The sequence below is a fragment of the Pseudophryne corroboree genome, chromosome 7 (genome assembly GCF_028390025.1).
Source record: "Pseudophryne corroboree isolate aPseCor3 chromosome 7, aPseCor3.hap2, whole genome shotgun sequence".
NCBI classification, from domain to species: Eukaryota; Metazoa; Chordata; class Amphibia; order Anura; family Myobatrachidae; genus Pseudophryne; species Pseudophryne corroboree.
Window position 1 is genome coordinate 510818251 of NC_086450.1, and position 13319 is coordinate 510831569.

Sequence of the window (13319 nt, forward strand, 5' to 3'; positions counted from 1 at the left end):
ATCATGCATGCACTAACAGTATTCACTATATTTATCAAAGGGCCCAGACCATGCATTCTCTAATGGTTAGGATAACAAATATGCCAGCTGGCCACACCCCTAAATATGGGCCCCCACCACTGTGTTTCCCTAGTGGGCCCTTCATGCCCCGGTCCGACACTGCATACATACATACATACATACATACATACATACATACATACATACATACATACATACATACATACATAAACACTCACATTAAAAAAAAAAAAAAAAGCAACACAGAACCAGCACTCACGTTTAGCAGTGTGACACCTAGTGGCTGATGTTTGTTTGCATTTCACTGTGCACCATACCATATTTTGCACACTTTTGTACATTCTTTGCACTTGGGGGTTTAATATCTTTATTAACATTAGCTTACACATGTGACTACTGTAGCACAGACCTTCGCCTGTCAACCGACAGGAGTTTATGCTTCTGCACCACCGCTGTGTTGCTATGCAATGCAGCAACCATCATGTAATAGAACACAGTCCTTCAAATTTACATTGTACTGTACACGGTGTTAATTGCTGCTGTGGCTCACTGGGACTCCGCACTACTAGTGTAATGACTGGAATGTCTGATACTTCACCAGCGTTGTGTTGCTAGGCAACGCAGCAACTCAGTCACAGTGAAGCTGCCATTTACATTACAGGGTCCGTTTGTTTACTCCATGAGCCCCACCCACACACATGATGCTCGGCATCCAATGAGCTCCTAGTGGGCTTGACCAAGATCTGTCAGCATGGGCTTTGTTTGCTCTGTTTTTGCGCATATTTTGTTTTAAATACAGGCAGCTGGATACTGATCTTTACCCCTGAAGAAAACCAACTGGGATTTGGCTGAAACGGCGGTCGGGTGGGCTGCTGCCACTGACCTTTTATATGAAATATACAGTGCCTCCAGAAAGTATTCACAGCACTTCACTTTTTCCATGTTTTTTTATGTTACAGCCTTATTCTAAAATGGAATAAATTCATTTTTTTCCCCAAAAAAATTCTACACACAATACCCCATAATGACAATGTGAAAAGGTGTGTGTGTGTGTGTGTGTGTGTGTGTGTGTGTGTGTGTGTGTGTGTGTGTGTGTGTGTTTAGTTTAGTTTTTTTTGTGTGTTGTTTTTTTGCAAATTTATGAAAAATAAAAAAACTAAGATCACATATACATAAGTAACATAGAAACATAGTAAGTAAGGTTGAAAAAAGACAATTGTCCATCAAGTTCAACCTATTTGTGGTCTCCTATGCAGTCTTATTAGAGGACTAGTTATTTTTATGTTAGTGCTAGTTATATTAACTATAATGCGTGCCTACGCACCATAACCCTGAATATCTTTATCCAATAGGAATATATATAACCCATTCTTAAAGGTGTTGACTGAGTCCGCAGTTACTACTCTCTCAGGCAGGGAATTCCAAACACGTATTGTCCTTACTGTGAAAAAACCTTTTTGCCTCAATGTGCGGAAACTCCTCTCCTCTAACCTAAGCGAGTGACCACGTGTCCTCTGTACTGATCTTATAGAAAACAGGTCCCTCCAAAGCTCTGTGTATTGACCCCTTATATATTTGTAGATGTTGATCATGTCCCCCCTTAGTCTCCTCTTTTCCAATGTAAACATGCCTAGCCTTGCAAGCCTTTCCTCATATTCCAGCGTCTCCATGCCCTTGATTAGTTTGGTCGCCCGCCTCTGAACCTTTTCTAGCTCCAGGATATCCTTTTTGTAATATGGTGCCCAAAATTGCACACCGTATTCAAGATGTGGCCTCACTAGTGATTTATATAATGGGAGTATAATACTCTCGTCCCTTACATCAATTCCCCATTTTATGCATGCTGATATCGCATTAGCCTTCTTTGCTGCACTTCTACTTTGGATACTGCTGCTTAATTTGTTATCTATGTGAACCCCTAAGTCTTTTTCCAGTACAGAATCCCCTAATATTACCCCATTTAGTATGTAGGTGTTATTTTTGGTCTTGCCCCCACAGTGCATTACCTTACACTTGTCTGTGTTGAATCTCATTCTCCATTTTGCTGCCCATGCTTCCAGTTTAGTTAAGTCGTTCTGAAGAGAGACTGCATCCCCCTCCGTATTTATAACCTTACACAATTTGGTATCGTCTGCGAAAATTGACACCATGCTCTCTAGACCTACTGTTAGGTCGTTGATGAAAATGTTAAACACAAGTGGTCCAAGTAGAGACCCTTGTGGCACACCACTTAGTACTTTAGTCCAATTTGAAAATGATCCATTGACCACAACGCGCTGCTCCCTATTATCTAACCAACTAGTGACCCAAGTGCGTATTGTGCTCCCTAGCCCTATTTCTTGTAGCTTATAGATAAGACGCATGTGTGGTACAGTGTCGAAAGCTTTGGCAAAGTCTAAAAAGATTATATCCACCTCCTTACCCTGATCCAGGTTTGCATTTACTGTTTCATAATAGCCAAGTAAGTTGGTCTGACATGATCTGTCCTTCACAAATCCATGTTGGTTCCTTTTAATGACCTTATTTGCTTCAAGGAACTTTTGAATACTGTCCCTTAGAATACCTTCCAACACTTTCCCCACTATAGATGTAAGACTAACTGGTCTATAATTACCTGGTTAATCTTTACTCCCCTTTTTAAATATCGGCACTACCTCCGCTATACGCCAGTCCTTGGGAACTATACCCGATTTAACCGAATCCATGAAGATCAAAAATGGAGGTCTTGCTAGTTCAGCGTGCAGCTCCATAAGAACCCTCGGGTGAATTCCATCGGGACCAGGTGACTTCTTAATCTTTAACTTTTTTAATCGGTCACAGACTACCTCCTCACACAAATAAGCATTTAGCTGTGGGACGTTATCTTTGTTGAGATTTTGTGTTAGACCCAGCATTTGGTCCTCTCTGGTAAATACCGTTGAAAAAAACTTTAGTTTGTTTGCTATGTCGTTATCATTTTTGATTAAGACTCCCCTCTTGTCCTTTAAAGTGCCTATACTCTCCTTCTTTAGACTCTTACTGTTGATGTACTTAAAAAAAAAATGTGGGATTCGCTTTGCTTTCCTTTGCTACTAGTTTTTCAGTTTCTACTTTAGACGCTCTTATTCCTTTTTTGCATATTTTGTTAGTCCTTTATAGTGTTGAAATTACTCTGCATCCCCCTCAGATTTGTATTTTTTAAATGCTCGTCTTTTTCTTTTTTTTGTCCATTAATTCCTTTATATTTTTGTTAAACCACATTGGTTTGGGATTTTTATTCCTTTTTTTTTTTTTTTTGCTGCTTGTGGGAATAAATGTACAAGTATTATTAATTAGCAGTGATTTTAATACATCCCATTTCTCTGTAGTATTTTTTCCTTGAAACAGAATTTCCCATTCAATGTCCCTTAACGCTTCCTTCATCATGTCAAAGTTGGCTTTGCTAAAGCTTAGAGTCCTAGTTGAGCCAGTATAGGACTGCTTATGAAAACTGATATTGAATGTGACCATATTGTGGTCGCTGTTACCTATGGGCTTTTCTACTTCAATATTTGATACCAATTCCCCATTGTTAGTTAATACCAGGTCTTATATTGCATTGTACCTAGTTGGTTCCTCGATTCATTGAACTAAGTAATTATCATTTAGCGTGTTTAAAAACATATTGCCCCTAGCAGTATCACATGAATTGATTTTCCAGTTTATCTCGGGATAGTTAAAGTCTCCCATCACTACTATGTCTCCTACTCCTGCTGCTCTTTCAATTTGATTCAGTAACAATTTCTCGTCGGACACATTAATACCAGGCGGCCTGTGGCATAACCCCAATAATAACTTCTTTATTCCTTTACCCCCGCATGCAGTTTCTACCCATAACGTCTCAATAGTATTTACAGTCCCTACTTGAATATCTTCCCGTATAACATGTTTTAGAAATGGTTTTACGTAAAGACATACCCCTCCACCCCATTTCTTTAGTCTGTCTCTCCTGTACAGCGTGTAACCCTCTAGATTGACTGTCCAATCGTGAGATTCGTCCCACCACGTTTCAGTAATGCCTATAATATAAAATTCCCTGCTTGCTTTGAGGATTTCTAGTTCCCCCTTTTTCCTGTGAGGCTTCTAGCATTTACATACATACAATTGAGATATGTATTTCCCCTTATGGTAGGGACATCATAATTCTTATGCAGTAAAGATGACCCGTTATCGTCATTGGATACAGTTATTTTATATTATTTTTAGTTTCCATATTACTACCCTTGCCGTCTGCTCGATTCCTCCCCCCTACTCCTCCCCCGTTTTGTTCGCGAACGCCAACCCTGCTATTCTTACTGAATGACTCGTAATTTCTTACTAAACCCTCCCACCCCCCACCCCCCAGGCACCTAGTTTAAAATTTCCTCCAACCTTCTAACCATCCTTTCTCCCCCCTCCTCATTCAGGTGCAATCCATCACGACAAAAAAGATGGCGCCTGACTGAGAAGTCTGCCCAGTGTTCTAGGAACACAAACCCTTCCTTCTTTCCTGCACCAATCCCTAAGCCACACATTTACCTCCCTAATCTCTGTCTCCCTGGGCTAGCGCATGGCACGGGTAATAATTCGGAGAATATTACCTTAGATGTCCTTGCCTTCAGTTTCTTGCCTAATTCCCTATAGTCTTTCTTAAGGACATCCCACCTTCCACTAACTTTGTCATTGGTGCCAACGTGCACCAAGACCGCCGGATCATGGCCAGCTCCTCCCAACAATCTGTCTACCCGGTCTGCGATGTGCCGCACCTGGGAGACAATAGACCGTACGGCGATCACGGTCCCGGTAGCAGATTGCCCTATCTGTCTTCCTAATAATCGAATCCCCTACCACTACAATCTGACTAGGTACCTTACTAACTTTTATCCCAACTGTGCCAGAGGGACCGCTCCTCTGGTTGCTAGATGGAGCAGTCTCCTCCAGCAACCGTCATTTCCTCACTATCATCCTCCGATTCCTCGTCCAGTCGTGCAAATTTATTCGGGTTTGATAGTTCAGAGATGTCGAGCCTCCCCCTCTTTTTCTTCCTTCTAACACATCTTCCTTCTAATCACAAACCCTTTGGTCAATGCTTTGTTGATGCACCTTTGGCAGCAATTACAGCCTCAAGTCTTTTTGAATATGATTCCACAAGCTTGGCACACCTATCTTTGGCCAGTTTTGCCCATTCCTCTTTGCAGCACCTCTCAAGCTCCATCAGGTTGGATGGGAAGTGTCGGTGCAGAGCCATTTTCAGTCCTCTCCAGAGATGTTCAATCGGATTCCAGTCTGGGCTCTGGCTGGGCCACTCAAGAACATTCATAGAGTTGTCCTGAAGCCACTCCTTTGATATTTTGGCGGTGTGCTTAGGGTCGTTGTCCTGCTGAAAGATGAACCGTCGCCCCAGTCTGAGGTCAAGAGCACTCTGGAGCAGGTTTTCGTCCAAGATGTCTCTGTACATTGCTGCATTCATCTGTCCCTCTAGTCTCCTAGTTCTTGCCGCTGAAATACCTCCCCACAGCATGATGCTGCCTCCATGATGCTTCACTGTAGGGATAATATTGACCTGGTGATGAGCGATTCCTGGTTTCTTCCAAACATAACGCCTGGCATTCACGCCAAAGAGTTCAATCTTTGTCTCATCAGACCAGAGAACTTTGTTTCTCATGGTCTGAGAGTCCTTCAGGTGCATTTTAGCAAAATTTAGGCGGGCTGCCGTGTGCTTTTATTAAGGATCGTCTTCAGTCTGACCACTCTACCGTACAGGCATGATTGATGGATTGTTGCAGAGATGGTTGTCCTTCTGGAAGGTTCTCCTTTCTCCACAGAGGAATGCTGTAGCTCTGACAGAGTGACCATCAGGTTCTTGGTCACTAGCCTGACTAGGGCTCTTCTTCCTGATCACTCAGTTTAGATGGCCGGCCAGCTCTAGGAAGAGTCCTGGTGGTGGTTTCTGAACTTCTACCATTTATGGATGATGGAGGCCACTGTGCTCATTGGGACCTTCATAGCAGCAGATATTTTCTGTACTCTTCCCCAGATTTGTGCCTCGAGACAATCCTGTCTCGGAGGTCTACAGACCATTCCTTTTGACTTCATGCTTGGTTTGTGCTCAGACATGCACTGTCAAGTGTGGAACCTTATATAGACAGGTGTGTGCCTTTCCAAATCATCATGTACAATCAACTGAATTTACCACAGGTGGACTACAATTAAGAAGACGTAGGAACATCTCAACGATGGTCAGTGGAAACGGGATGCACCTGAACTCAATTTTGAGCTTCAAGGCAAAGGCTGTGAATACTTCTGTACATGTGATTTCTTTGTGATGTTTGCTAATATATTAACAATAAAAACTAACTTTTTTTCACGTGATCATTATGAGGTATTTTGAGGGGGAAAAATGAATTTATTCCATTTTGGAATAAGGCTGTAACGTAACAAAATGTGGAAAGTGATGCGTAGTGAATACTTTCCAGATGCGCTGTATGATTCTGCATTGCAATAAAACTGCTAAACGTGAGTGCTGGTTCTATGTTGCTTTTTGCTTTTTTTATTTTTTAAAGTGAGTGTTCCTGCATTTTTAAATGAACCTGGCACCACCATCATTATCCATTTGTGTCTATGAGTGCTGTCTTGTCCATACCATATAATATACTGTCTAAAAAAATATAATATGTATGTCGTGAAACTGTGCCGATTCACCGCTACTGGGTCTTTATATAGAATCCAAAACCCACGAGAATCCAACAGCAGGATAATGACATTTTACTTCTATTTGGAATCCGAGCCAATTGCCGGTGTGTAACGGGTGTATGTAACCAGTGGCGTATCTAGAATGGGTGCAGTGTGTGTGGTGCACATAGGCCCATGGGTCCAGAGGGGGCCCACACTGCACCCATTTCTTCTATATACTTACCTTTCTGGTGTCCAGGTGTGGGTCCCCTCCTCACCCAAGTCCAGTAGTAGCAGCGCTGTTAGTGCTCTGTCTGAGCGCAAGAGACTCTGGCACGGTGCCAGAGTCTATAGCGCATGCGCAGGTCTCTGAAAAAATGGCACTGCAGCATGCGCTGTTGTCTCTGGCACCGTGCCGGGGTCCCTTGCGCTCACACAGAGCACTAACAGCGCTGCTGCAGCTGCCGGCTGCGGGACTCCTCGGGTGAGGAGGGGGCCCACACCCGGAGACTACACACGGGTCCCCTCCTCTCTAGATACGCCCCTGTATGTAACCCCCCCCCCCCCCCCTCCTTGTGTGTGCAGCTGGGAGACTACATCTCCCAGCAACCCCCTCCCCACTGTAAATATGGAGGTGAGACTGCCAGATCTCTTTCTCTTTCTCTTTCTCTTTCTCTTTCTCTTTCTCTTTCTCTTTCTCTTTCTCTTTCTCTTTCTTTCTCTTTCTCTTTCTCTTTCTCTTTCTCTTTCTCTTTCTCTTTCTCTTTCTCTTTCTCTTTCTCTCTCTCATCGCTGAGGGGGCTATTAAATTAGCCCTGATAAGCTGACGCGTGTTGCTGCTTTACGGGAACTTGTTTCACCTGCCTCCAACAGGCGAAGCAAAAGCCTCCAAAACAGTCCCGTTTCTACTGAAAACACCGGTTTAGCTGAACCTGCATGTTTTTAGGTGAAAAAACATTGATGAAATATCACCCAAAGCTTCTTCGGCGGTATTTGAATATCCCCCTTTATGTTGCTGGGAGGGGGTGGAGTCAATATGATACGATTTTGAGAATTACATCATATTGGCTCCGGTCCTCACCACTGACCAGCAAATCGCAGCACATAGACACAAGGGGGTGGGGCTCTGATCGCTGCCTGCTGCAACATGCCAGGTTGCAAAACACATTTTGGTGCATCAGGAGGGGTTTCTGGGTACACAGATTCATTCATACCTGCTGAATAATGTTTTATGACTAGTTAAATACTATTACTCATGTTACCCCCGGATTAACCACGTTAATATTTTAAATATTATAACCTTGGATATCATTTTCAATCAGAAATGTATCCAAGCCCTTTTTAAATCCAATTACAGAGTCCACCATTACCACCTTCCCTGGCAGGGAATTCCACATCCTGATTGCCCTAACGGTGAAGAACCCTTTCCTCCGTTGCGTTCTGAACTTTCTCTCCTCCAGCCGCAGCGAGTGCCCACGTGTCCTGAACTGTGTTCTTCCCTTTTTTTTTTTTTTTTTTATAACTAATTCCTCTGATAACTTTGTCTCTTTACATATTTAAAGATATTAATAATATCTCCTCTTAGGCGCCTCTCTTCTAGTGTATACATATTTAGCCTAGTGAACCTTTCCTCGTAATTCGAGTTCACTGATATCTATTTTTTTTTTTTTTTTTTTTTTTTATACAGTGGTTCCCAAAACTGAACACAATATTCCAGGTGCGGACGTACCAATGATTTATACAGCGGCAGGATTACATCCAAGTCCCTTGTCTCAATTCCCCTTTTTTATGCATGCTAGCACCTTACTTGCCTTCTTTACTGCGTTTTGACATTGTGTATGGTTATTAAGCCTATTGTCAATGAATACCCCCAAATCTTTTTCCAATACTGCTACCCCTAGACTTTCCCCGTTTAATATGTAGGCTGCAAGTTTATTTTTAGTCCTGAAATGCATAACCTTGCATTTGTCTGTATTGAACCTCATTTTCCATTTAGATGCCCAGAATTCAAGTTTAGACAAATCATTCTGCAAGGACTCCACATCTAATTCCGAATTAATTACCTTACACAGTTTAGTATCATCTGCAAAGATTGACACTGTGCTTTCCAGGCCTATTTCTAGGTCATTGATATTTATGTTGAACAGTAGTGGCCTAAGTGTGGACCCTTGTGGTATTCCGCTGACTACTGGGGACCAGGTTGAGGACTTCCCGTTGACCACTACTCTCTGTACCCTGCTATCCAGCCAGTTACTTATCCATGTGTAAATAGTTTTTCCTAGGCCAAGCTCCTTTAATTTGATGATCAGTCTTCTGTGAGGGACTGTATCGAAGGCTTTTGCAAATCTAGGTAGACCACATCCACTGCTTTTCCTTGATCAAGATTATTGCTCACTTCCGCGTAAAAGCTAATTAAGTTAGTTTGACATGATCTGTCCCTCACAAACCCATACTGGTTCTTGCTAATAATAATAGCGGTCTGTAGATACTCCTGTATGCTGTCCCTTAGAATTCCTTCCAATATTTTCCCCACTATAGACATCAAACTAACTGGTCTGTAGTTACCCGGATGATTTTTGGATTCCTTTTTAAATAATGGCACTACCTCAGCTGTACGCCAATCCTTCGGTACCATGCCTGATCTAATTGAACTATTGAAAATCAAGTATAGGGGTTGTGCTAGTGGTGAACTAAGCTCCATTAGAACCCTTGGGTGAAGTCCATCAGGACCAGGTGATTTATTAATCTTAATTTTGCTTAGTCTCTCCCAGACTACTTCGTCACTTAAACCTGTATCTAACCATGAATCATTACTGTCACAATTGTTATGCTCTACTCCCACCATCAGTTCTTCTCTGGTGAACACTGATGAAGAAACATCTGTGCGGCGTGTCCTAAAGACTAATTACATCCAAACAGAGGCGGTTGCCTAGGGCCTGGCGGATCCCATGGGGCCCAAAGCAGGCCCCCCTGCTTGTGTCAGTGATACACGCTGCTGCTCAGTCCGGCGGCAGCGTGTCTCAGCTGTCAGGAGTGGTGCAAGTATGTGGGTATGGGTGGGTACGACGTACCCACACCGACTGGATACTGCTGATGTGAGGGGAGGGGAGCGCAGCCTGTGCCTCTCCTGCCCCTCAATGTCTTCATTCAAATCGCTGCCACCCGTGAGCCAATCAGAGCTCGCGGAGCTTTGATTGGCTCACGGATCGGCGCTGAATTGAACTCACCCGCACCCGCCGGAGACGAGAGGAAGGAGAGGCGCAGACTGCGCTCTCCTCCCCACACACACACACATGAGACAGGACAGCAGCGGTGAGCAGGGAGGGAGGGCGGTGGCGGCTTCATGTATACCTGGCACTGGGGGGCCATGTATACCTGGCACTGGGAGCATATCTGGCATGGGGGGACATTTATGTATCTGGCACTGGGGGGGGGGCATTTATGTATCTGGCACTGTGGGGGCACTTGTATATCTGGCACGCTGGGGGTATTTGTATACCTGGCACTGTGGGGGCAATTGTGTATCTGGCACTGCACTATTGGGGGCATATGTGTATCACGTCCCATTTTAATTGGCCACACCCATTTTTTGGGCACGCACACAATACCTCTAAGGGACACTCTGTCTGATTGGTCACTGCTTAGCCCCGCTAGTGAATGGGGCGCGTGCGTGTCACGGACGCGTGTGCGCCCCAGACGCGGTGATAGGCCCAGGCACAGACAGAATTCCATCTGTAATGTAAGGGGGTATAAGTCGGAACAAAAATATAGTGCTATGGATTGTTTGAGGTAGGGGGGCCCCAAATCGGAATTTCGCTTAGGGCCCCATGAGGTCTAAATCCGCCTCTGCATCCAAATGTAAATGAACCCCAAGGCACTTAGTAAGTTCTACTTGTTGATGAAAAGACACTGATACTTTTCAGTGCTTGCTCGCTTATTGTGTTTTTACATGTGGTTCCAAATAAGTGGTCATCAGAAACTTGAAAATGCATGTAGCCCTATTGTGCTTTATAACCAATGCAGTGAAATGGCACTGATCCCAGTTGAATGTATGTAGCTCCAATTTATTTTCTTTCCAAGTATATAACAGCTACATAATGTGAGCAAGTTGCAATCAGGGAGGTTTCTATACTCTTCTTGGTGTCGGGGAGATTACCACAATTTCAGGGAGTCTCCCTGACAATCGAGGAGAATGGGCAACCTCTGTACAGATCTGTATCCTAATTTATTTTCTTTAATCACTTCCTGTTCCCTAGAATGGCGTCTGCAGACCTGGGAGCTGAGCTGAGCTGTTCCATCTGCCTGAGCACTTACACAGACCCTGTATCCCTGAGATGTGGACACAACTTCTGCCGGGACTGTATTGTGATGGTGCTGGATACACAGGAGGGGACTGGAGGATATTCCTGTCCGGAATGCAGGGCAGGGTATCAGGAGCGCCCGGCACTGGAGAAGAACAGGAAGCTGAGTAACATTGTGGAACGATTCCTATGTAGTCATCCAGAGCCGGAGGAGACACAGATCTTCTGTACTTACTGTGATTCTCCTGTGCCGGCTACTAAAACATGTCTGCAGTGTGACGCTTCTTTTTGTGATAAACACTTGAGCAAACACAGTAAATCTGCTGAACATGTGTTAATGGAACCCACTGTTTCCTTTGAGGACAGAAAATGCTTCATACACAAGGAGATGATGAAGTATTACTGCTCTGAGGACTCAGCTGCTATCTGCATATCCTGTTGGGTGGCTGGAGACCACCGGGGTCACCACGTGGAGCTTCTGAATGCGGCCTCTGATAAGAAAAAAGAGACACTGAGAGCTGTTATTGAGACCCTGAAGTCTGAGAGAGAGGAGACTGAGAGGAGAGTGCAGCGTCTGCAGGATCACAGGAGAGAGGAGAAGGAGAAAGCTGCCGGTGTCACTGAGAAAGTCACTGATCTGTTTAGAGACATCAGAGGAGAACTTAGACACCCTGAAGAGGGAGGTCCTGGTGAGATCTCCAGACAGGAAGAGCAGATGTCACTCTCAATCGCTGACCTGATCACACAGCTGGAGAAACAGAAGGATGAGCTGTCCAGGAAGATTAGTAGCATTGAGGAGATCTGTAACGTCACTAATCCATTAACTGTCCTGAAGCAGGAACCAGAGAGTGATGTCATCAGTCACAGGAGCTGTGATGTCACCAGTGATGTAAGAGTTGCTGGATGTGTGGATGATGGAATAATCTCACAGATCTTACTCAGGGGACTTTTACACTTGTCTGATAATCTGATGGATCTACAGACAAAGAGACAGCTCTCAGTGATGGAGAAAGCAGACATATTACTGGACATAAAGACAGCCTCTGATTACATTATTATATCGGGGGATCTCCGATCTGCTTCTGATACTGATGTAGACCAGAACAGACCAGATGGACCAGAGAGGTTTTCAGTCCAGCAGGTGTTAAGCTCCTGTAGCTTCTCATCTGGGAGACATTACTGGGAAGTGGATGTGAGTGAAGCAAAAGAATGGGCGATGGGGGTGGCCGGTCACAGTATAGAGAGAAAGTCAGAAGATGATGAATCATTCATTGGTTGTAATGATAAATCATGGTGTCTGCACTTTGTGACTGACTTTAAAGCAGAACATAACAATGTAGTGAAACAAATAGAAGAAATGGATCCAGGTTCTCCTGTGCAGACAGTGGGGATATACCTGGACTATGAGGCCGGGCGTCTGTCCTTCTATCAGCTGTGTGACCCCATCAGACACTTACACACCTTCTCCGCCACCTTCACTGAGCCCCTATATGCTGCCTTCTATGTGTATGGCGATACCAGCATCAAAATCATAAACTAATTAGTGTAACAAGGAGATTCTTTGTAAGAAATCAAACTATATTTACTATGGAAAATTAATAACTGAAAACTAAATATTACTAATATATTTATTTTGTATCATTTATCATTCCTGTCTTAAATTAACTATGTTGGATTTTACCTACGGGCTTCAGGACTTGTGAAACTACACATCCCAGCATGCCCTGCTACAGATTTAGCTTTCCCTAATAGCAAAAGTGTGGCAGGGATGATGAGACTTGTAGTTTCACAACAGCTGGAAAGCCACAGGTTGGCCAGGCCTGACTTAGCACATAAAGATAGACAGTGCTGACTGGACATGTACATTATTTTTACTGATTAGACAGTAATATGCATTCATAATATACATGCCGGCCGGACAGTAAGATTACATATCACTTTAAACAAAGACTATTAATAACAATTAAGAAGATAGGAAAACAGAAACTCCAAATAATAAAAAATTAAACCTTTTGATCAAACGTCAAATGACATTTCAGACTATTTCATAACATTTACTGATCGCGTCAGTTTTCTATAAAGGAGAGGAATTATTTCTACTGTCATTCACCGACGTTAGAAAAGTACTCTGATAAAACGTATCTTCTGTGCACTAAGGCAGATCACTGCACAACAAACTTGGATCAGTAATAAAAGTCTTAAGTCCTGGCCAGAGCTTTTTTTTTAAAGGAATGTATCTTGTGCAATTGCCGGGCATGAGCCACGTACTTCCAACAGGAGGGTCCTGTTTTCTCAGCTCCTATTAGGATCGCTGGACCTTTAGCGGAA

General features: G+C 43.6%; 1 protein-coding gene across 2 annotated transcripts in view; it reads left to right on the forward strand.

Moving 5' to 3' along the window:
* LOC134945893 (E3 ubiquitin-protein ligase TRIM11-like) overlaps nt 1–13012 on the forward strand; it is a 54063-nt gene extending 41051 nt beyond the window's left edge. The window contains exons 2-3 of one of the 2 annotated variants that reach the window (XM_063935448.1): nt 8378–8407; nt 10947–13012. In XM_063935448.1, the coding sequence (XP_063791518.1) occupies nt 10948–12531 (1584 nt within the window). In that variant the 5' untranslated portion in view covers nt 8378–8407; nt 10947 and the 3' untranslated portion in view covers nt 12532–13012. The remainder of the gene's footprint in view (nt 1–8377; nt 8408–10946) is intronic. The other variant, XM_063935447.1, reaches the window with a different exon arrangement.
* The last annotated feature ends 307 nt before the right edge of the window (nt 13013–13319 follow it).